Here is a 24,907-nt window from a genome sequence, read left to right as displayed (position 1 = left end):
CTGAACTTTAAAAACATGGGGCAAATTAGCAAACGAAAGCAAAGAAGTTTTAAAACATGCCAGGTGGCCAATCTTTTTTTTAAAAAAAGAGTCTCTCTCAGTAACAGGGCACTTAACATGAAATGCCCTCACTCCAGAAGTTCAGCTGGCTACTACTCTGTTATCCTTTTGGCACTTGTTCAAAACTTATTTAACTTCCTAAGCTTTTCAGGGTGGAGTTTTTATGGAACAACGCAAGGAATTTGTCGGCTTTATGGAATTCCATTGACCATTGGTTTTATCCATTCCTCTTGTGTATGATTACGAACAATATGTGTTGTTTTCAATACCTTTGCAACCCACCTTGGGATCAAGAATGACCAAGGGCAAGATATAACAATAACAATAACAATAAAACAATAACAATAACAATAACAATAACAATAACAATAACAACAACAACAACAATAAAATCAAGGAACTCTTAGTGTGTTGTCACCTGGCAATAGATTCCAAGCTAAGGAAGCTTTTCAAAATCAGGTCCTTCTCTTTTCTTGCCACCCAGACAGAGATGTGCAGTTCTCTGTTGTAAAAGGAACCCTCAGCTACTACAGAATCACAATGACAACCCAGCATGAGGAAGGCAAGGGGTCCTTTTTCCAAACTCAAGGTAAAGGACTGCTATGTCAGCTAGCATAGGTGCCAACTCCCGGGGGCCCTGGGGGCCCAAGCACCCACAATATTCCCCATGAAGGGGCCGGGCGCCCACACATTTCAGTGCCAGGGCCATGCATGCTGCATGGCACCCACGGTCGTGGGGCTAAGTTAGCACTTCTGTCAGCTAGGGAGGAGCAGAAGGCATTTGGAAAGGTAAAAATGATTCACCCCAGGTATCTTGACACCACCTTTCCCCCCTGTGCTCTGGCATGTCCTAAGTTATGTTCAATCCTCTACATTTCTTCTAAGCAAGTAGCATTCGGAGGAAATATCCCACCATTGAAGCATTATTTATTTAAGGTCCCAGGCTAGGTTACAGCCTTAAAAACAATAATAAAAACAATTTAAAACAGCTTTCAAGAAAGTAAAGACAATAGACTATCTTTCTCCGAAGGACTGGCAAGCACCATTGGAGGTAATTACAAGGTGGATAAACCTGCTCCTAAGATTTACAAGAGAAGTTTGGGCTCCATGAAACCAAAAGTAGAACACTGTCATGGAAGACTTAGAGGGCATACTAGGAAGCTAGAAAAGAACTTTATTATATCTCTTTAAAAAGAACAGTAACAGGAAACTCCTGGCTTGCTTCAGATACCAGTCCAGCACCATCTAGTGACTCAACTATATAATGACAGCATCCATATCGACACAATACAGTACAAGCTTTTCAAATCTTGCAGTATTTCCTTGTCCCAAATCCTCCGATAGCTCCTGATTGTTTGAAATGATGTCCATGCTACATTCATTTATAGAATGATTGCCCATTTCTGTTGCCCTCATCTGTTCAAATCTGTGTGAGGTATCACCATCATTACCAGAAAGAAAATTAAATGCCAGTTCCTTGGATTGTATTTCAGAACTATGATTTAAACACACAGGAGCAAAGAAATTCAGAACCAAGGACACAGTGTCCTTTGTACATAAAAAAACATTAGTGTAATGGGCAACCTTACAAAATAATACCATAACGTGATTGATCAAGGGGGGCGGGAATGAATTGCTCTGGGAAATGTCTGAAAGAGGATTGTACTCTTCCTATTCCTTCTGAATTTCACAGCAGAATTTTTTCCCCAGGACCTTTGCTTTGCAGAAGTGATGTCATCATGATGAGGAACAGAAGCAGCAGGAAAGGACAAATGCATTAGCATCCTTGACTGTTTCAGGTGAAGGAAACTCAAATCCAGATCTCAGGAATTGTAAGGTTTGCTGTTTCTTCCTTCAATCCATATAATGCCTTCTTGATTTCAAGATTCGCAGTCACTGTGTAAACATTGTTTAATAAAATAATTAGCAGGTGTTTCCACATTTGAACATTGTACTTTCCTAACACACACAATTAGGTGGTTGTTTTTTTAAATGTGGTCAGTTCTTGCTTAGGCCTGGGGTCCCCAGTGTGACACCCAAGGGTGCCTTCATATACCCTCTTGGCCCCCCTAGGCCCCCTGCCCTTCACATTTTTATTTTAAAACTATTAAACCCCTGACCTAGATTGTTCCATTGCCACACGGTGTGTATAGAATGAGAAAGAGCACATCTTACTATTGGACTAGCATCAAGCATTCAAATGTCTGAGTTACACAGAACCTAGTATTGTATAGAATTAAAACGCTGTTAATTTTCTGCAAAAGTGTAATGATTAGGTTAAGACTGAACTGAAATTCGTATGTTTACACACTCTCAATGCAATACACGCTGGCACAATGAAAGAAATCTCCCATATCCTGATCTGTTGTGAGGTTGTTGTTGTTGCCAATCTCTGATCTCTTCCCTTACCGATAACCAGAAGAAACCAAGATTGATTATGGGCCAGCTCAAAACTCACAATCTCTGTGGATCTGTGGTGCAATGCAATTAGCATGGGATTTCCTTCAAGAATCTATTGCCTGCAAAATCTTTGATTTCATGTGCTGAGTGACTGATGATCTTCTCCTGCCAGCTTCCTTCCTGCACTTTATCTACCGTTCCTTGCTTTCTTTATACCATGGGTCCCTTTCTGCCTTCTTGGTCCTCACGATTTCACTGTCTGTAACAGTTTCTTCGCTGCCACCACTCCCAGGCAATTGGCCTGCAGGCCTGGGATGCCTCACTCACCCGTTGGGGTGAGTGGTGATAACAAGAAGATAAGGAGGGGCATTCCAGCCTGGTGCACACACCAAGATGGAGGGTCGAACGGTTTCCATCACAAGTCACACTTATGAACCGCCATGTTGCACCCAACTTTGCTTCCCTGAGTCATTATTCTGCATCTGGATAACCTTGAGGGGGTGGGTTCATGTAAAATGCAAAAGTAGATCCCACAAACCAAAACAAACCAAAAATTCATTCCCACCACAGAATCAATTGGATGAGACTGTAATGGTTTGAGAACCTTTGCTGACAGATCCCCACTTCCCCAATCTTACTGATTGGTTGCTACAATCCAGCCTATCTGAGTGAAGAAAATCTGCTGACTGCTTACACTAAACTGCAGCAAATTACCCTGGAGGAAATGTCCACAGAAGTGTCCTCAGGGCACTTGATTAGACACCTTTGTTCTCGCATCGCATGCTTTAATTCTCTCAGGGGTGTTCATTGTCACCTGAAGCTCTCTATGCCTTTTCCCTTAGCAAAACATATCTAATTTCAAGTAGCGTATCATAAAGGACACAAGCCTACACTATTGTCAGCCATGATTCATAATAAACCAGAGCCACCTAGTGGTCCCAGTGATTCTTTCTCCTCCCCTCCCTCCCAGAAATCCACGCTGCTCTTTTATTTACAGAAGGGATGGGAGAAGAGTAGATTAGGATCTACTGGCAGATCTCTGTGAGTCACAGTAAAAAGCTTTCTGACTTCCAGGGGTTTAACAATAGCAAGTAAAATCTTCAAGTAACCCCCTTTCTATGTTCCTCACCTGTAAAATATTAGCATTTATTGGTTTCCTTTGACCATGGCTTAGTGCAGCCCCACAGACTAGCTTTAGAGGTTTCTGTTTAGAATCCCTAATCTGTAGAAACTCAAGATGTTTATGAGGTGCGGTAGGCAATTGCTGTCCCTCCTCCCACAAAACACTATTTGAATCAGGCTCTGTCCCCTGCTGCTATTTTGCACTGGCTCTGGTTGGTGGACCTCAATGGCTCCTGTCAAAATAAAGGAGATCCCTCAAGCCTGAAGCTTGCTCACCACTGATTTACACAGCTGGTTTTCAAGAGCGACCATTCAACGTTTTATTCCAGCATCTTGGAAATGCAGCAAAGGTGGGTGATTTCAAATATTGCCCTTCTCCCCACCACCCGCCCCCCAAACATGGATATTTTCAGCCACCCTAAGAACAAACATTGAAAGCATAGAAACCTGAGTCAGAACACTAGTCTCTCTAGCTCAGTATTGTTTTACATTGAGTAGAAGCGGCTTTTTGGGGTTTCAGACAGAATATGCTCCCAGCCCTACCTGAAAATGCTGGAGAATGAACCAGGGACTTCTGCATGGGAAGCAGATGTTATCCCACTGAACTATAGCCCTTCCCCTTAATGTTTGTGGCTTGTGAGAGGTAAAGGGTCAACCAAATGGCAAATTCTAGGATATATTCAAGAAGAAACTAGAAAAAAAAGTGCTTTGGAAAGTGAATTCATTGTGTTAATTTTCTTTTTCTTTTTTTGTAGTTCACAATTACTAGAACGGGACCCGGGTGGCGCTGTGGGTTAAACCACAGAGCCTAGGACTTGCCGATCAGAAGGTTGGCGGTTCAAATCCCCGCGATAGGGTGAGCTCCTGTTGCTCGGTCCCTGCTCCTGCCAACCTAGCAGTTGGAAAGCACGTCAAAGTTCAAGTAGATAAATAGGTACTGCTCCAGTGGGAAGGTAAACGGCGTTTCCGTGCACTGCTCTGGTTCGCCAGAAGCGGCTTTGTCATGCTGGCCACATGACCCGGAAGCTGTACGCCGGCTCCCTCGGCCAATAAAGGGAGATGAGCGCCGCAACCCCAGAGTCGGTCACGACTAGACCTGATGGTCAGGGGTCCCTTTACCTTTACCTAATTACTAGAACAGTGGCTAATCGTCTGTTTAAAATGCAACCACAAAATGTCTTTGTACCTTCAACACATATATCAGCTACATTGTTGAATTTTCTTATTATACTAGCCACTCAGCATGTATAGAACCAGTGAGCTGGACAGAAACACAACTCCCATCTAAGGAATAATCCCTTCCAAAAAGATATATTGAATTAGCAGTGGACAGTTCACAAAATGAAGTTCCACATCCATCTCACCAACGAGACTAATAAAACCCCATCTCTCAGTGGTGGGGCAGAAGTGGGCTAGCAAATCTATCCTGTGCCTCAAACAACAGAGTAATGTTGATCAGCAAAATAGATTTCAGGGTCATCTGCAAAGAAGAAGAGACGATTGTTCAATTTTGGATCTATTGAAGCTGACAGTGTCCCTGTAATTGGAGAATCGCAAGTACCTTGGGCTGGCATTGCAGTCTTTTTCTTCTTTCACGGAAGGCAAATATTCACATTCAGCTAAGAAAAGATTGGAGACAGTGAAACTATTAGCCTGGGGAATTTTGTGAACGTCTGTTCAATTTGAATAGCAATGACTGCACTGTAGACTCCTCCAGGACCTGGACATCATTTTTTATTTTTATTATTATGTCTGCAGCCATTAGCCCATTTAAAACCCTTGTGGATAAGTCAGAAGCCATAGTAACCTTTGTTTTATTTATTTTATACATACATATATATATATGCACAGAGCACCCATCTCTAGCACCTTGCCTTTGTCACAAGCTAAAAATAAGAGGGATAATAATAAATTGCCCAACATACAATTGTTTATGTCACGTCTGTTGTTCTGCTGGATTACTCCAGCTGGTGAGTTTGTGTGCTGTTGTCCTTTTCATGCTGTTGCTGGGTAGCACCCATTGAGTAGTGGCACATCAATGCTGCATGCCCACTTTGAAGACCCCTAGCAAGGTCAGGACTTCACTTTTAAAGGCAGGCTCTGTGTCTTCTGCCAGGTACCGTAATGTCAGGCTCACCACAGCTTACTGCGTCAGGCAAAGGATAGAGCGCCAAACCCACTGATGCCAAATTAAATGTGAACTAAGCATTGGTGCCTAGTCTAAGGAGGATGGCCATGTTCACGCCAATAAACTTCTCCTATCTGGTGGAGATAAAAGCACCAGGGCTTTTCACTCCAATGTTGCTGTTAGTTGGTAGTATTTCCATAGTATTGCACAAATCTGTAAAGGTATAGACCAGAGCAGGGGTTGCTAACCTGTGGTCCTCTGGATGTTGGACTACAGTTCCCATCAGCCCCAGCCAGCATGGCCAACAGTGAGTGATGGTGGGAGCTGAAGTCCAGCAACATCTGAAGGCCTGTTTGGTAGGCTCCTCATCTACATATTGTGGATATGTAATGCTATCCCAAAGTCATCTGATCAGCAGACAAGGAATGCCTACCAATTTGCTTCCCTGGAGGCCTTACAAGTTGGACATAAGGCATCTGTGTTTAGTTGTATGGGACTTTACTCTACAGTCCTTCTTTCAAGAAGCATGATTTGGAAAAAATAGTTGTCTTAAGCTATGTGAAGGATTTTTTGAGAGAGTTAATACCCCCCCCCCATTATCTCCAAAATAATTTGGGGAAAACCCAACAGAACAGGGTTTTTTTGGGGGGGGATTCATATCACTACTTGTCGCTAATAACTATGCACAAAAATGATATACGGTACATGCTTACAGAAGTTATTAGTGATTCATACATCAACTCAAGCTGTGACCCCAAAAAATGTCTGTAGGACATAGGGTTTCACCAGTCCGAACAGTAAGAGGAAAATGCAGTGGAAACTGTGGGATAGCAACTGCTTGATGAGATGTCATACAATCTCCCTGCAAGCAACTCAAGATGAATGTTCAATAAGCAGTTGACATTGTATAACCTTCCCGCAAACATTGTGGAAACCAATCAGGACGAATGCTGAATAAACAGGTCATCTGGAAGCAACCTTGGGCCCACGTTTCCACTTGTACTATTCTATCCACTAGACCGCAGTGACTTTATGGCACTTTCTGTGGTCTGGGCACCTTGGTGCCTACATGTATTTCAGCCCTTTCTCTGGTTTTTATGTCTCTCCCCCCCCTCCAGCAGCTATGTTTTGCGAACCTCTTGGAATAAGATATTGATACCACATTCCCTGTGCCAAGAAGCTTGATTTAATATACAGTGTTTGAGGCAAACAAGCATGCAGATTGGAATAAGAAGCCAGGAGACATAGGTTTAAGAATAATTGGATATGCCCTGCTCTCTTCCAGACTGGACAATAATCACAACTAGCCATCTGCTTGTGGAGAAAACAATGATTTCATTCCAGGTAATGGAGGAGTAGATAGCAAACCTAAAAAGACTGCAAGGAGGAAACGATGTGGTCATAGCAACACGCCTGTAAGATGATCCTGGAGACTGCAGTGAATAAAAAGTGCTAGGAGTCATGAGTCAATAGTGGTGAAGCATATCGCAAATTAATGCCAAAAAACACTCCTTAATACTAAAACACACACCACTCTCAAAGAAGCCACTTGCTATATTGAAATGGCTACAAATATTTAGGCTTTGAAATAAAAACTACATCACCTTAAAGGGACACACATCTATTTTTCAATCCCCTCAATATTTAAAGAGCAGTTATCTTCTGCTACTATTTTAGTATTTCAGATTATAAACTTAAATGCATTTTAGAGAACTTAGGCAAAGACGGTGGGAAGAGATGGGCTTGTTAGAAAAGAAAAAGGTCCAAGAGTAGAATGTGATCAATACATACTATTTCGTTTTAAGCTGCTCATCCATTTATCAAGCTCTTCCATCTCTATTTCCATTACAGAGGGTGTGTCTTCTTCAAAAATAGGACTGAGTAAGAAAACAAAAACATATTTTGGACCATGCAGCTTAGAATTGTTAGACAGATATTTTTAATACCATTTTTAAATCAATCCATGTGTTAGGCTGTATTTAAGTATTTAGCTGCCAGTGTGCTTAATTTAGAAAAGAGCATCATTGTGTGAGCTGTTTAATCAATAAATGTTACTAAATCTGGAATAAAGCTAATGCAATAAACTAGTAGTCCAGTAGATCCCATTGTTGCAATATGGGGGACATTGCCTAAAGACGACAGCCATTTAAAAAAAAAATTAGATGACCTGTGGTTCTGTCATACTGAAGAGTCTATGTGGCCCTAGGCCATGAGAACAGTTCCACAACTGTTGATATGAACAGGAAGCAGTCTTACCTTTTACAGCTTTCACTCGCTAGTTCCTCTGAAATAAAATGAAATGCATTTCAGAAAGAAGTAAATGATTCATTTAAAAAAGAGATAGAGAGATGTGCGGTAGGCTGGCAATTAAATATTGCAAAATAGAATGCTCCTGCTCAAGATTCGACCCAGCTATACTCCATTCCCTTCCCCCTTTCCCTTGGTTATCCATTCTTGCTTTGTTGATTTGTGATGTCAGATGCTTTTCAATCCAAAATACCCGGAGGGCACAAGGTTGAGAAATAGTATGAGGCAAATTGGGCCAGGATTACATCCTTTACCTTCCTGAATAATTATTATGCACAAAGCCAAAAAGAAGAAGAAGAAGAAGAAGAAGAAGAAGAAGAAGAAGAAGAAGAAGAAGAAGAAAGAAAAACATATGAACTTGGAGGCAGCTAGAAAGTAAAATGCAGTAAAATGGATATTAAGCTCAAGTTGAAATTAGTAGCTGAGGTAAATTTAAGATGTTGACTACAGCCAAGCTGCATTAATATTCAAATCAGAGTCTAGCGGTGAACAGGAGACTGGAAGCAATGAATTTCTTGAGGCTAACAGGTTCCAGAAGTGAAAGCAACATAATGAGAAGTCAACAACTGTGATAAAAATTGTTTACTTCCACACAGCCTAATGCTGTACATGTGCAGTGCACCTGTTTACTAACAGAGACTGTAGCAGATTACAGATAAGGGGCAAGATGAAAATGCAAACACACACAAGCACCTAAAACCTAGAGAGAAAGGCATTTGAGAGCACAGAGCAACAAAGGAAAATAAACCAAGGAAAGAGTAATTGCCAGGAGAGATGCAGATGGATGAAACACCAGATGGAATAAGAGGGGAAACCACATCCATTGGAGGTTAGGATGTGGTATTTTTAAAGGAGGAAACTGTCTTCTGAACAACTGAAAGGAAACGTGTCTTTTATACCTAGCAAGGTATAGGAGGGAGGAAAGGACAGGGGGAAGGATGTAGGCACTGATTCACTTTTCCCAGCAGAAACATTGATGGTTTGGACCACAGATTTAACCATGCCGTCTCCACAATGCCTCAAGTTCTGTTGAAAGTTTCATCCCAAAAATATGCTATATAGGCTGCACCTTTCGTCAGTACAAATGATTCACAGTTGGTATGACAAATAATTCACAGCATAGTTGTCCTGACCTGACTTCAAGCAAAAGCTCATGGGGTGTGGCAGGGGTACTCTACAAGGCAGCCTGGAGCAGCAGGACCTCGGAGAGCTCTCAGTGAGCCACTTGTTTCAATGGAAGGAGGAGGTGAGTGGACCACTCTGTCCAGATTACTCTTCCTAGATTCCACTAACCGCTACCTGAGGAGTGTGGCTACTTAAAACAAGAACAGGAAACCTCAGGCCCAGAGGCTGATGGAATGCCTGGAGGGCCACAATCTGGCTCCACAAGCCCCACCTTCTTCCCAGGCTGCACTCATCTCAAACCCTGCCTACTATCCTCCTTGGGTGTTCTTATCTGGCTAGAATGTGTCCTTAAACTCCAATAATGCCTCTTGCTTTCCTGGATGGAGGGTACTGATGGGGTGTGTGTGTAGAATTGCTCTGCCTACTATTGCTTCTGGCCCTGCCCACCACTGATACGCTGCCCCCAGGAAGTTGCCTACAAAGGAATGCAAAATTCCCTGGTGTACAAATGAGTGCATTCTCCTCTGGGGTTGCTCCCTGTACTGTTGAACAGGTGATGTGGAGCAAGAAGTGCTTGGCTTCTTGGGTGAATTGGGTTCAGGGAGCAGTCCTGGTGCAGCAAGTTCCTGTCTGCCAGACTCAGGTTCAGGATGAGGAACCCAACTGTGTTCTTCAGCCAGTGGTATGGTAGTCATGGACTTGACCACTTCAGTTCTCCTCCATCTGAGAGTCCTGGCTATTGCTTGAGGCTGGGACCATAACAGCTGTGTTCTATGGGATCCAGTCCCATGAAAGCATATACAGTCGTACCTTGGTTCTCAAACGCCTTGTGACTCGAATGTTTTGGCTTCCAAACACCGCAAACCTGGAAGTGAGTGTTCCGGTTTGCAAACGTTTTTTGGAAGCTGAACGTCCAATGTGGCTTCTGTGGCTTCTGATTGAGTGCAGGAAACTCCTGCAGCCAATCGGAAGCCGCGCCCTGGTTTTCAAATGTTCTTGGAAGTTGAACAGACTTCCGGAATGGATTCTGTTCAAGAACCAAGGTACAACTGTATAGGATTGCAGCCCCAGTCATTGGTGGGAAAAGTAGATCTAATAGTATATTTAGGAGTAATAAGCAGTGCTTTTTCTGGGGGTATGCAGGGGTATGCATACCCCTAAATATTTTGTGAATCTATCAGGAGAAGAAACTAAAAAAAATTTTTTTTTAGTTTCTTCTCTAGCACAGTGAATCATCAGTTCTGCTACCCCTGATGGTGGCCTAATTTCCTGTCACAGTGTTTCCTGAGTCTCAGATGGAAGCGAGCATTTAATGTGTGAATTAGGAGTTGGAATCTAGCATGGTGATTGGTCAGTTTCGTTGTTACCACCCCCAATGGCGGTTTCATTTCTTTTCCTGGTGATTTTATTGAGTCAAAATGAGAGTATCCCTAAACATTTTTTAAAGGAAAAAAAGCAAAAATAATTTGAAAAACAAGGAAAGATCTCCCTCCCCCCCCGCTGAAATTAAGAAAGCGGGGGTGGGGGCAGAGGAACTAGAAATGAGTTTTTGTGCATGGGGATTGCGAGTTTAGTTTTGGTACTGAAAACAAATTTCTGGGTTGAGAATGTACTCAAATTACCCTGTTCCTTAATCTAGGTGTGTATTGCAGGGTTTGAGTCACCCTAACGTGTCTGCGTCACCCAGGAGATTGCAGCCACAGAGATAAAAAAGAAGAGCTGCTCTGTTATCTGGATAGGTCACTTCCTGGTTCTCATGGAGAAGCTGTTTTCAACGGAGCTCAGCAACGGAAGCATGTAGCTGTATTGAGACAGCACCAGGTGTTGAAATTTTGCACCCTTAACAATTTTTGTGCCCGGGTGGGCCCCCCATGCTATGCCACTGCATCCCGCTGCCCCCCATCCTAGGAACTGATGTTTAACCGTCATGGAGCGCCCAGCAGCCTTAACAAACTACAGTTCCCATGATTCTTTGGGGTGGGGGTGCCTAGACTGTGCTTTAAAGATATGGTGCACACTCAGCCGAAGTATAACAAGTGGGAGAAAAACACACAACCAAAAACCAATGCCAAGAATTCATGGCGTTGCAACTGAAAATATGCCTGTAAACAGTTGCCCTGTATACCAATACTCAAAAGCTTCATTAGCCATCAGACTATTAAACCACTGCTTGTATATTTTAAATATTTGAATCTGTGCATGTCCAATCACCATCTTAAAGCTTCTCCCATTGTTACCAACCCTTCATATTTCACTGTAAATTTTCTAAAGGCTCTGCCCATTTCCCCTTTCCATTGCATCATAAGCAGAATCATTGTCAAGGGAAACATGTCGTTTCCTGGATTGCATTATCCTTCTAGCTGGCAGATTAAAGACATCACAATCCCATGATTCTCCTGCAGCATGTTTGGATCTTAGCAAGCGGTAGGTGCAATTGCCACGTTTATCCTGGAAGACCTTTGTGAGGGGAAATGTGAAGAATAAAATTAATTCTTGAGGCAGCCTTATTTCCTCCTCTTTCTTTATTGGAGAGGCATAAATCCAATGCTGTAGTAAGTATAAGGGCAAGTATAAGAAAAATGGCAAGGGGAATTATCTATGGCCAAACACCCTTGAGAAAGAGCCGAAAAGCCAAGAAAATCCCATTATAACTGTCCTGGACAAGAGAGATAAGCAGTGGGGACTAAGAAGCACAGTCAGACCAGGTTAAGTGGGATTTCTTGTTTGCACTGGAATTGTGTTTAGCCAAATAATAGTCTCCTGAGGAATTCAGAAATGTGCCTGGTTTTCAACAACACTGCTCAGCAGCATGGAATATATGAGGCACTGAGGGCTCAAAATCCCAGTGCTCAAGCACAGGCTGCAGAAATCATCTTCCCTTCCTTCCAGACCATGAGCTTTGCCTCCTGGGTCTATTCCCTATCACAGTGAATAGAAAACGTATTCTCTTTTGTTTTGGGGGCTGTGAGGAATCACACAGAATGCCACCCTGGACAAAATATATGTCACCCCACAGGTAACCTGAGAGAATATTGTTATCATGCATTATATACACATGCAATTATATGAGCACAGGATCCAATCTTAACCTTCAACCCAATGTCCAGCTGCTGAAATCCTCATCCCTATCCACAGTATTCACTCCTAAACTAAAGTTAGACCTTATTCAAGGGTTAAATCCAATTCAAACATTTAGCATGTGAGAGCCAGTTGTCTCCTCTGCATAGGTGCCAGCTCCCTGGGGCCCTAGGTGCCCGAGCACCCACAAAATTCCCCATGAAGGGGCCGGGCACAAACAAATTTCAATGTCCAGGCCATGCACACTGCATGGCACCTACGGCACTGGGCACCCACGGTCACGGGGCCAAGCTGACAATCCTGCTCCTCCATATATATATATATATATATATATATATATATATATATATACACACACACTGTGGTACCTTGGGTTAGGACGCGGGTGGCGCTGTGGGTAAAAGCCTCAGTGCCTAGGGCTTGCCGATCGAAAGGTCGGCAGTTCGAATCCCCGCGGCGGGGTGCATTCCCGTTGCTCGGTCCCAGCGCCTGCCAACCTAGCAGTTCGAAAGCACCCCCGGGTGCAAGTAGATAAATAGGGACCGCTTACTGGCGGGAAGGTAAACGGCGTTTCCATGTGCTGCGCTGGCTCACCAGATGCAGCTTTGTCACGCTGGCCATGTGACCCGGAAGTGTCTCCGGACAGCGCTGGCCCCCGGCCTCTTGAGTGAGATGGGCGCACAACCCTAGAGTCTGTCAAGACTGGCCCGTACGGGCAAGGGTACCTTTACCTTTACCTTACCTTGGGTTAAAAACTTAATTCGTTCTGGAGGCCTGTTCTTAACCTCAAAACGTTCTTAGCCTGAGGTACCACATTAGCTAATGGGGCCTCCCGCCATCACTGGATGATTTCTTTTCTCATCCTAAAGCAAAGTTCTTAACCCGAGGTACTCTTTCTGTGTTAGCGGAGTCTGTAACCTGAAGCGTATGTAACCTGAGGTACCACTGTAATCTAATATGGTCCTTCACACATCCCCCAAGAAACTTTAATATCTACCTTGCTTGGGTGGTTTCTGCTTCCGACGTCTTACAATGAAGACAACCAGCAAAACAATCAGGACTAGAAGCAGAGCAGCCGGGACTCCGTATATCAAAGCAGGATGTAGGTCTTCCATTTCTGCAGAGGCAGTGGTTTCCATTTCCGAATTCTCTGCTTCTGTGGATGTAGCGGCAGTTTGCACACCCTGGTCACTAGTTGTCAAAATCATAACAGATGTAGGTGATCCCAGTGTATTCAGTACAGGTACTTCTGTGGTAACAGGTGATGTCAAGCCATGCCCTGAATATTCTTCATCTGCCGGTGCTGTTGTAGAGCCTGCCAAATGGGGGGAAACAGGGCTGGGTTAACCATTAAGCAAAATAAGCATGTGCTTAGGGTATCAAGGGAAGGGGTCACCACAGAATTTTTCCATCAGAAAAAGTAGGAGAACTTTCCCCCTCAAATATAAATAAAGTGAAAGTATAAAAAAACAGTATTTTCTATCTTACTGTAGGTTTTGTTTAATCAAAAACATAACATTTTATTTTACGGTTTATTATTGTTTATATTTTGAATATATCTATGGGGGCCCCAAAATCTTTTAAGTGCTTAGGGTTTCTAAAGGTCTTAATCTGGCCCAGGGTGGGGGGGGGGGACAAGTATATATCACTTTTATTTTTATAACTGGAACTAAAAATAAATTTTAGCAAATGAGCTTTTTTAAAAAATCCCTTCATTTTCTGATGCGGTCCTCAAGAAGCATCCTTGACCGCATGGCTGCTCAAAAACTGTTATTGGCAATGGGATCTTACACTTGGCATTTCCCTTGTGACCCACATCTTCTGATTACATAACAACTCACGACTGTGTCCTTTGGATCTATAATGGTTTCCACAGAGATTTGTTAAACCCAGTGTGTTGTAAATCTAGAATCAGGACATTGTAGTGGAGCACTGAGTTTGCAAATCACTACAAAGCATTTAGGAAAATAAAGTTGGCTTGTTGGTTTTTTTGGTAAGAAAAGGCAGTATATTTATGGTTTGCTTTATGAAAGCTACTATTATACAATGGTACATAGTATTCAATTCACACAAAAAAATTATGAACAAATATATACAGCGTGACACGCTCACAATGAAAAACATGTTCTTTCAAACAAGGTATACTGAAGATGCAGCACAGAACAGCTCCAAACTTATACAGCTGTTTGGAACAAAAGGGAACAAAAGATTTAAAAAAAATCCTAAATCTCAAAAGCAGAATAAAGTTGAGCTGCTGTACTGAGCTTTAGGCACACAGCTGTATCTGGAAGGCTGGCAAGCGAATGGTTGGGAAAACCTCAGTTAAATAAGTACAATGAAACACACATTAAAAATGAGAGGTGTGTGAGACAAATCACTGTTTGTTTTTCATTTTAAAGTTTCATTTAAGTTTCCATTTGTCAGAATTGCATCTGTTCAGTTGTTGTTTTCAGTGATTGTAATGAAAACCCCACCTGTTTTCTGCTGATTGTAACTTCTGTGTTTTCTATCTAAGGGATAAGACATTTGCTTGCATTCTACTTAGGAATCAACAAATCCGCTTGTCAACTCACCACGGGCAACTGCCCTCTGGTGATCCAAACATCCAGCACCACACAAATCCCTGCCCTGCAGATCTCATTTCCATTGCATTTCCCCCAATCAGGTAAGAAATAGCAGGATTCCTTTCCAAACAGCAGGAAAGACTTCCATTCTTCCTTACCCTCTCCATAACCCACACAAATAAGAACAGACTGTTTTTCTCCCAAGTTCTCTGTGAATGCCAGAGGATGCATGGGAAAGGGCTATTAGTTACCACAAATAATGGCTGGCAAGGGAGCCTAGGCAACATTTGTGGATCCCTGATTCTCTTACCATCACAAACAACAACACCCCTTCTGCATCCTCAGGCACCAGACTAGCCAAATTTCAGACAGATTAGACAAAGGGACCACACTTTAAAGGAAAGTAAAAATGCACAAACTAATGGAACAAATTTCCCTTAATTTTGTTTTTCATTCAGATATGATGGATTACTATTTCCCATTCATTTATTCGCACGACAATGAAGAAATCAATTATGCTTATTCATTCATTATCCATTCATTATTAAAAGGAATTAACATCTCTACTAAGGAATGAACATCCTGACTACAAACAGGTGGTTTCTGAATTAGCTGTGGCTACTCCAGAAAGTGGTCTTGGAGTCATGGCAAAGAGCACAGTGAAGTGATCCAAATGTGAGATCTGGCGCCCTTGAGAAAGTGAGTTCTCTTACTGAATGGAAGGGCAAATCTTTTTTATATGCACACATGCACTGACCAATAAAAAGGCGGTGATAATAGATCATTCTCCCCCCAGTATCAAATTCAGAAGGCATTCCGAAAGCTTGATGTTATGGTTGGTGAGATGTAAATATTTGTTCCTGCCTTTGAGAGCAGCACATACTTTAGACGCTTTATAAATTAATTGCTCCCAAAATAACTTCAGTCTAAGCCATTTCACTCTCCCAGTTGTGCTGCCAGACTCCTAGGGAGGGATGGGGACAAGAGATAAAAATAAGCAACAGTTGGCTATGTAACATACCAATATTGCAGTCAAATATCTCAGAAGTCTGCAATCCACATGCCTATGCTAGTACCTTTCCCCGTCTTTATTGGACAGAGATGTCATTGTGTCAAATGGGGTCACCAAAAAGTATGAAAGGGAAATTTCACTGAAAGTGCACTACAGAGTTTTAGCTGGAGGATTCATCGTAGTAGCATTCTGCAAATCTGCTTATACAGATGCCAGCATGAACTCTCTGCAGCAGAGGTAGCCAGTGGTGTGGTGGATTACAACTTGCACCCAGGGCCAATCCTACCACTAGATAGATTGAGACACTGACCTCAGACAGCAGGTGCTGATGGGCAGAGAGTACACAGAGCTCTGTGAACCCTGGGGCCTGCTCTGTGTCCCCTAAGCTAGGCCACTGCCCCCATCACCAGGGTTGAAGTGAAAGTCAGATGCTAACCTGGTCAGCATTTGAACATGGAATGGGAGGGGTGCTATTGTTTATTTCATTTCGGGTGGCAAAATGTCTTAGGCTGGTCCTGCACCTATCAGCCTCAGCAAGCAAGGCCAGTGGTTGACTGGTAATAAAATACCCTTGAGATGACAGATTTCCCTGAGGAGGCCAAACCCAATACATTTTGCTGCCTAGGATTGAATAGAAAATGGTATCCCACCCCCCCAAAAAAAATCCTACAAAGGCCTCTCCCTGAGAGTACAAATACAAGAATAATTAACTAAAAAGGTAACAATTTGCTGCCCTTTCAAGACCCCCATACCCAAAAATCTGCTACTTGAAGAAACCACCTCTCTAAAATCTAAGAAGGGCTGAATCACATGAGCAGGTAGGTAAGCAAATGCCATTTTCTCTCTTTTGAAATTACTTGTAAAACTGTATCGATTCAATCAACGTTTTTGTTCTTAAAAGGAAAGGAAATCACTACAATTGCTGTGGGATGCCCTGCAATATTATGTACGTATGAAAGTAACTTCAAAAGTATTTCGTTGTAGCCATGCCAGAAACAACTTATTTAAGAAGAGAAAAGCTGTTCTTCCATTTCCTCCCATTGAGAATGTTCCCAACTAAAGGAGAAATCGTCACCACTCCTAATGCTCCTTTTTATTGGCATGCGTCTTAAGAGACATGGCGGAATGTGTCCTCAGGGGAGCGTCCCCCCTTTTCTAAAGTAACACAGGGAACTGAAAATGTGAGTTCAAGATAGGAGGAGCTGTAAAGGAGAAGGGGGAGAGAGCTGGGGTGGGTATTTAGTTTTGATGGATGGGTTTAACTTCAGGAATTTGGGGGAGTGATGTTTAAGTCAACATGTGGGTCATCATTCTCCTCTGAGTTTTGGATGTGAGAGCAGGGTGTAAGCAGTGGAGTTTGACTACAGAGGTGGTCTGCTTGATTCCCAATCATTATTTTTCCTTTAAAAACCCCACACAATTAAAATCATAACACGCTCTCTTTTTTTCTTCAGAAAGGACACTTCCATGTAGGGAGAGCAGGTAAGCAGAAGGAAAAACTGTGGGTTTTCCACTTGTTGGTGTTTTATTAACTAAAGTACCCGGGGTACATCTATCCCTCGTGTCCCAGTTTTCAAACTGGTTGCCCCCCAAGAAATACCTAAGGAAGGAAATGTGATTTCCATTTTCCCACCCCACCCCACCCACACCATATCCAGGATTCAGTTCCATTCACAGAAGGAAAAGTAGGTCAGTTGCAGGTTTGATATAAACATTAAAACGGGGTGGGGTGGGGCTGAACAATTAAAAAAAAAACTATTGATAGAGTACTGCAACCATTCTTGTGAAACAGCTCCCTAGTTAGAGGTTATGCTAAGAATATATGCCCGGAATTAAGGACAATTTAAGTGAATGAAAGGGGACGCGGGTGGCGCTGTGGGTTAAACCACAGAGCCTAGGACTTGCCAATCAGAAGGTCGGCAGTTCAAATCCCCGCGACGGGGTGAGCTCCCGTTGCTCAGTCCCAGCTTCTGCCAACCTAGCAGTTCGAAAGCATGTCAAAGTGCAAGTAGATAAATAGGTACCGCTCCGGTGGGAAGGTAAACAGCGTTTCCATGCGCTGCTCTGGTTCACCAGAAGTGGCTTAGTCATGCTGGCCACATGACCCGGAAGCTGTAAGCTGGCTCCCTCGGCCAATAAAGCGAGATGAGCGCTGCAACCCCAGAGTCGGCCACGTCTGGACCTAATGGTCAGGGGTCCCTTTACCTTTTTAAGTTAATGAAACTTTCATACAAGTAAGCATTTGTGAGATTAGGCTACAATTTGGGCTCAGTTAGGAGGATCAGAGACAGAATGTGTGATATATGCATTATCAACCAACTATCTGGCATGTAGGCCCTTGAAGGGAAACAACTAGGAGTCAGGAGTCAGTTCCTAGAGAGCTGTCTCAAAAGTGTTGCCTGTCTGGAGAAGTTATTACTATTTTCTGCAGGCTCCTAAGCCTCATTAAGGATATTCTAACTCAGCTTGAAGTGAATGAGGCTGGGGAGAAATTTGATTCAGTTTGGATTTTAAGGTCCAGCTTACAAAATTCTCACTCTCTGAAACAAGGTGTGAACAGAAACACAGCCATCCTTTAACATTCACACTTTCTTTGAACATTGTAATGCAGTTCTCCAGCCAAGCAACATGTACATAAATGCATGTATCAGGGTAAAGTATGCATATAAATGCACATATTAGTGTAAATAACAGGACTTTGGTCTGATCCAGTAAGGAGGGTTCTTCTGACATTCTTACGAGTGTCAAAGGGTTCAAACACCTGAGGAGTCTTGTGTCTTCAATTCAGTCTTTAATCATGATCAGGTGTTTGGAGAGGATCCAAACAATGGTATTGTTTTAATAATCGTTGGAAATTTGATACGGAGACAGGCAAGCGATGCTGCCAAATCCAGGAACGTTTTCCGAGCCTGTTGTCAACAAGCCAGCTTGTGGATGAGTTTTATCCAGCACTTGGCTATTTCACAATGAGAAATCTGCTTTTGTTTCTTGAAAGCCATTTCTATCTAAAATGCTCATATATTTTGTCCAGAGGCCTAAGCTAGCATTTGATTTATACTTCAAGTTAATATGCTTTAAAATATTTGGGTTTCTCTTCCTTGAAACTTGTCTGAGCAAGAAGCTGCTTCAGACTTTCATTCTTCTTCGGAAGTTGCCTTTCGCAAGAACTTCCTTAGAGGTTTTTTAAAAGTTCAGAAGCTTAGCGTCTCAAGCTGTTGCAAGAAATGGCGGGAGGCAAAACATTAATGCACCCAAAGTTCTTAACAGATGTTCTTAACATCTCTCTTATGGACTGCTTTGCAAATGCTACATGATTAGCATTGGGAGGTAAAATCCAGAGACCCCTATGGCAAAGGAGACCCCCCCACCCTGTGGGTCTTCTATGACAGGTGGATGTGTCCACCTATGAGTCATTTGATGGTTTACAGATGGGTGACCCCACATCTGTAGGGTAAGGGGAGACAAATGGTGGTCTCACCCAGGCCAAAAGGGTACTCCACCCATGTCATAAACCATGGCTTACCACACACAAGCAAACTGCCCCCACTTTGCTTCTCCTTGATCTTTCCCATTTTTACAGGGAGCAGACAAAGCATGATCCCTGGCTTAGCATTGCATTCTAACTAAGGATTGTGGCTTGCTTTGCTCCAATAACCACAATTGGTTAGGCCACGAACAAACCTTGCCTGAGGTTGTGATATGTTGGGAGCGAAACAAACCATGATCCCTGGTTCAGACATAATGCGAAACTAGGGATTGTGATTTGTTTCCTCCCAGTGATTACCAGTATGTATGTATGTATGTATGTATGTATGTATTCATTCATTCATACATACATACATACATAGGTAAGGGACGTGGGTGGCGCTGTGGGTTAAACCACTGAGCCTAGGGCTTGCCGATCAGCAGGTCGGCGGTTCGAATCCCCGCAACGGGGTGAGCTCCCGTTGCTTGGTTCCTGCTCCTGCCAACCTAGCAGTTCAAAAGCACATCAAAGTGCAAGTAGATAAATAGGTACTGTTCCGGTGGGAAGGTAAAGGGTGTTTCTGTGCGCTGCTCTGGTTCGCCAGAAGCGGCTTAGTCATGCTGGCCACATGTCCCGGAAGCTGTACGCCAGCTCCCTTGGCCATTAAAGCGAGATGAGCACCGCAACCCCAGAGTCATCCACAACTGGACCTAATGTTCAGGGGTCCCTTTACCTTTACATACATACGTACGTACATATGAACATACAGACATACATACATATATACCTTGCCCATCTGGCTGGGTTTCCCCCACTCTGGGTGCCTCCCAATAGAATATTAAAAACACGATAAAACATCAAAAACTTCCCTAAACAGGGTTGCCTTCAGATGTCTTCTAAAAGTCAAGTAGTTGTTTATTTCCTTTACATCTGATGGGAGGGGGTTCCACAGGGCGGGCGCCATCACCGAGAAGACCCTCGGTTCCCTGTAACCTCACTGCTCGCAGTGAGGGAACCGCCAGAAGGCCCTCAGAGCTGGACCTCAGGCTGAACAAAAGGGGTGGAGACGCTCCTTGATTATTGGTTGATTATTTAATTTCTATACTGCTTAAAATATTAAATATATATTGAAGTGGTGTACAGGAAACAACAGACAACTTAAGCAAAGTATTACAAAATACACAGTTACAGATAAAAAATTATATTAATACAAACTTACTAGTATATAGAAATCAATATCAATTCCTTTGCCTTCTGACACACCCTCTTTCTCAGCCTCTGGGTTCTGTTCCAGCCTCCAAACAAACCCAGCTGACCCACAGAAGTCTCACAGTGAGAAGAGTTCCTAGAAACAGTGAACACCACCCTAGCCCATGGGTAAGCAAACTAAGGCCCAGGGACCGGATCTGGCCCAATCGCCTTCTAAATCCGGCCTGCGGACGGTCTGGGAATCAGCGTGTTTTTACATGAGTAGAATATGCCCTTTTATTTAAAATGCATCTCTGGGTTATTTGTGGGGCATAGGAATTATTTTTTCCCCCAAAATATAGCCCAGCCCCCCACAAGGTCTGAGGGACAGTGGACCGGCCCCCTACTGAAAATGTTTGCCCTACCATCTCACTCTAGCCTTGCTTTTTTAGGCTCAAGGTGCATGGCACTTCCTCAGGCTGCCCACAGCTGTTTCCCTTTCAGCTGCACTCTCTGCACCCAGTTCCAGGTGCAGCAGGATTGTTGAATTTCCAAGGGGAGGGGACAAAGGATGGAGAAAAGGCCCCTCTCCACTCACAGCTCTTTCTTCACCCTCTTCTCCCCCTCCCCCTGTGCAGTCAGGGAGTAGCAATGAGGACCAATGCAGGCACAATTTCCTTGTGCAGAATAAGTCATCATTTATAGCTTACCATAGCTGGTGGGCAGTCGAACTGCCATTCTCCTGTGGCAACAATTTTCTTCAATCTCTGTGGAGCTTGCAGACTTTTTTCTTCTCTACCAACCTCAGCTTTTATTAAAAATTTGCCTGTGACTACATTCTTCCTGTCTGAAACCTAGCTTTACCAGTCTAGGGTTTTACCAAGATTTAGATTATATGAATAATAGAATCCCTCAATAACTTGCTAAGTCACTCTTCATATTTTATCCCACCATCTTCAGGTCAGGTACAGTTGCAGTTCAGACACTAGGGAGGAAGCCCACAGAAGGTGGAATGAACACTTTTCATATTATTATTAAGTACAAGCAGGAACAAACTCACTGGGTAATTTAAAGCAATGAAAGAAAAACAAGGCAAATACAGGAACTCTCAGGCTTGTGGTAACCCAAACCTTTGTGGAAAAACTTTTTCACTTTCTTGACAACCAGTTATGAATATCAGCAAATGGGACTTCTGCTTTTGAAGTAAATTTGCTGGATTTAGGTGCAGCATGCTTAGACAACCCTTTTACGATTAAAAGGAAAAACAAAGAACTTCCACCCTCTCTGTCTCTCTTGTACAAAATGTGCATGTTTAGACACATTAAATAGGAGTCAACCATTTATTAGAGTATACCCATTGAAATGAATGGAGATGACCAAGTTAGGTCCATTAATTTGAATGTCAACTCTGACTGAAACTTAATCACCAATAGTCTCAAATATATGAAGATAAAACTAGGACATTGATTCCACCCCCAATTATTTTTACATGGGAAGAAGAACACCCCAAAACACGTTTTTTGCTGTGCTGCCCTCCAAAAACAAATTCTCTGGGGCTGACATTGTCTTAAACAGCACCACATGCTCAATATTTCTAGGAGCTTACTACCCAAAAATTTGATATTCAGATATCACAATAACAATGAGAGTGTGGATTTATTTGCCCATAAAATACCGATATTACAAGGCAGTCCTTGCCTGTCTTCTTGGCTCATGCCAAGTGTGCACAGGACTGCAGTCTTAGAAGCACAGGACTTTAAAATATATATATACTGTATACAAAAACTCATACGGCAGAACCAGCAATGATTTAGAAACAAAGGCTTCACACACATCTCAACACACCTCAGATCTGTAGCTCAAGCTGGATCCATGGAAAGAAAAGACAGCAAACTGTTGGGAAGAAGAGCTACAAGACAGAGTGCAAGTTTGTACAGACAGCCTTTGCAGGGACCAGATTTTCTGGGTGTGACGCTTCAAAACAGTTCCATAGCCTCAAGCATAAAACGTGCCTCTATCGTTAGTTCTCCTTAACAATGCAGAGAGCATGTTACTGCCACTTACCACAACAAGCAGGTCTTTCGCTGAGCAACAGAAATAAAGGCAACATAAAGTTGTGTTTCTGCATGTTGGCGTCTCTGTGATCAGGTACGAAGTTTGTTTCATTCTCCCTTGCCTGTACAGAACATGTACATTTCCTGTTTCCTGCCTGTGTGGTTGGATGTGTAAGATGCCTTAAGGAGATGCACTATGTCTGATTGCTCGTAGGAAGTGATGCAATTTAGTTTGGGCCTGTCAAATGAGCAACGATTGCTGATTCAGCTAAAGAAACCACCAGGAAAATCCACGTGTGAGAATCTCGCAATCCTCTCTTGTTTTCAAGATCTGACAGTCTCTTTCCCACCCAGACAAGAATGCCTCAAATATATCTAGTTCAGTGATGAAGTACATGCCTTGCATGCAAAAAAGGTTGGATCCTTATCATCTCTGGGTAGGGCTTGGAAATACTCCTGTCTGAAATCCTCAGTTGCCACTGCTAGTCACTGTGAGTTTGATAGTCTGACTTGCTTTAAGGTGGCTTCTTATATTGCTTTTTAAAAAAGAAAGGCACGGTGCTTCTCAAACTATCTGATGTGGTGGACCAGCAATTCTTCACACACACAGTGTGCCAGGGACTGGTACCCAGGGCCAGCCCACCCATGAGGGGGGTGAAGCACCTGCCTCGGGCGGCAGGACCCCCCCCCCCAATTTGGTGCCACTGCAGGCACCCTATCTATGCCACCACTTCTTCACCAGCGGGATCTCACTGGAATATCATGATATCTTACCAGAACTCACCATTGTTGCTGCTTCACAGGCGCTGCCACCAGACCCAGATAAGGGAAGTTTTGGCAATTGGGCTGCACCTTCCCATTTCGCCTCAAGCAGCGAAATGGGACAGGCTGCCTCTGACAGGACTATATTTGGTCCCTGTACCAGTTGACAACTAAAATGGGACTTTTTAAAAAACTGCAAAAAGCTTTACATGCTACCCCAATCTACGAGCAGGGCGAGATTCCAGAGGTTCCAGGCACTTACCCAGGATTTGTGTTACCTTTGGAAATGAGGCACAGCTTTATGTCTTTATGATATATGGCTTACTTACACATCAATACCACCTGAGCCTACTGTGGAGGGGTTCCCAGCACTACACTCCAAGAGGGTCTCTTGCTTCTCCCATAGGCACAGTGAACTTGGATCCAGCAGAGAAATCAGCCATGCCCTCTGTCTTCTTTTTACAGCCTCTCACAGTTTTTGCCAGCACATCACTGCCAACTACCATTCTAAAAACTAGCCTTTTGTCTCCTGCTAACTACCTCTCTAGGGATGCGGGTGGTGCTGTGGGTTAAACCACAGAGCCAAGGACTTGCCGATCAGATGGTCAGCGGTTTGAATCCCCGTGACGGGGTGAGCTCCCATTGCTCGGTCCCTGCTCCTGCCAACCTAGCAGTTCAAAAGCACGTCAAAGTGCAAGTAGATAAATAGCTATGGCGTTTCCATGCGCTGCTCTGGTTCACCAGAAGCGGCTTAATCATGCTGGCCAATAAAGCAAGATGAACGCCGCAACCCCAGAGTCGGCCACAACTGGACCTAATGGTCAGGGGTCCCTTTACCTTTACCTAACTACCTCTCTACAGGAAGGAGGGGCTCACACCCCTATGCTGTTAGTTGCCCATCTCCCTGCGCCTGTTTGGTTAATGATTTGGCCCCCATCAGGCTTTGTTCCCCTAACACAGGGGTAGGCAGCCTAAGGCCCATGGGCCACAAGCAGCACATGGGGGTCGTTTAACCGGCCCACGAGCCGCCCCTGAACTGAGCTGCCCTCTTGGCGACTCCCCATGTGCTCCGCTAAACCTGCACAGCGCGGTGCGGGGCCTTTCTTCCGCAGCACCGGAAACTGCATCTGCGCAGACGCCAGAAATCATGGGCGCGTGCAATCCAGCCCACAGAGGGATCTCTGCTGGAGTGAACCAGCCCAGGCAAGGTAAACCTTGCCGACCTCTGCCCTAACAACTCTCACTCAGCAAGCCATCATCAGGTTGGCCTGGCTAGTATCTCTAACATAAGCTGTTGGGCACAGTATAATTCCACAAAACCTTGATTAGTTCTCCATTTTATTGGACCCAGAAACTTAGAGTGTCTCACATCCCACAAACTCATAACACTATTTTTGTAGACATATAATAAGTTCTGGGAAGGTTGTAAGCTTGTACACTGTTTTGTCCCAAAGCAGCACAGAAAACCTGTGACGCATGTGAGTTATGTTTCATAAGCTCAGTGGCAGAGATCACAAGCTCTGCTTTCTAAAATTCCCAGGTTCAAGCCCACATATCTCCAGGAAGCATTGAGAAAGACTCATGTCTGAAACCTTGAAAAACCTCTGTCAGACTGAGCAATACTTCTATGATAGGGTTGCC

The 24,907-nt window shown here is 43.5% G+C and overlaps 1 protein-coding gene across 1 annotated transcript; it reads right to left on the bottom strand.

The window, feature by feature from the left end:
• Positions 1–1,214: 1,214 nt before the first annotated feature.
• Positions 1,215–22,810, bottom strand: TMEM154 (transmembrane protein 154). Its single transcript, XM_081875514.1, has 6 exons — positions 22,515–22,810; positions 13,218–13,535; positions 7,967–7,994; positions 7,502–7,587; positions 5,144–5,201; positions 1,215–1,956 (listed from the first exon to the last, which is right to left on the bottom strand). The coding sequence occupies exons 1-6, from the start codon at positions 22,576–22,578 to the stop codon at positions 1,941–1,943; spliced, it is 570 nt and encodes a 189-aa protein (XP_081731640.1). The 5' UTR covers positions 22,579–22,810; the 3' UTR covers positions 1,215–1,940.
• Positions 22,811–24,907: the final 2,097 nt, after the last annotated feature.

The sequence above is a fragment of the Podarcis erhardii genome (assembly GCF_964252035.2).
Source record: "Podarcis erhardii genome assembly, chromosome: 9".
NCBI classification, from domain to species: domain Eukaryota; kingdom Metazoa; phylum Chordata; class Lepidosauria; order Squamata; family Lacertidae; genus Podarcis; species Podarcis erhardii.
Note: the sequence above shows the minus strand (reverse complement) of the source record. Positions and strands in the feature narration are given on the sequence as shown.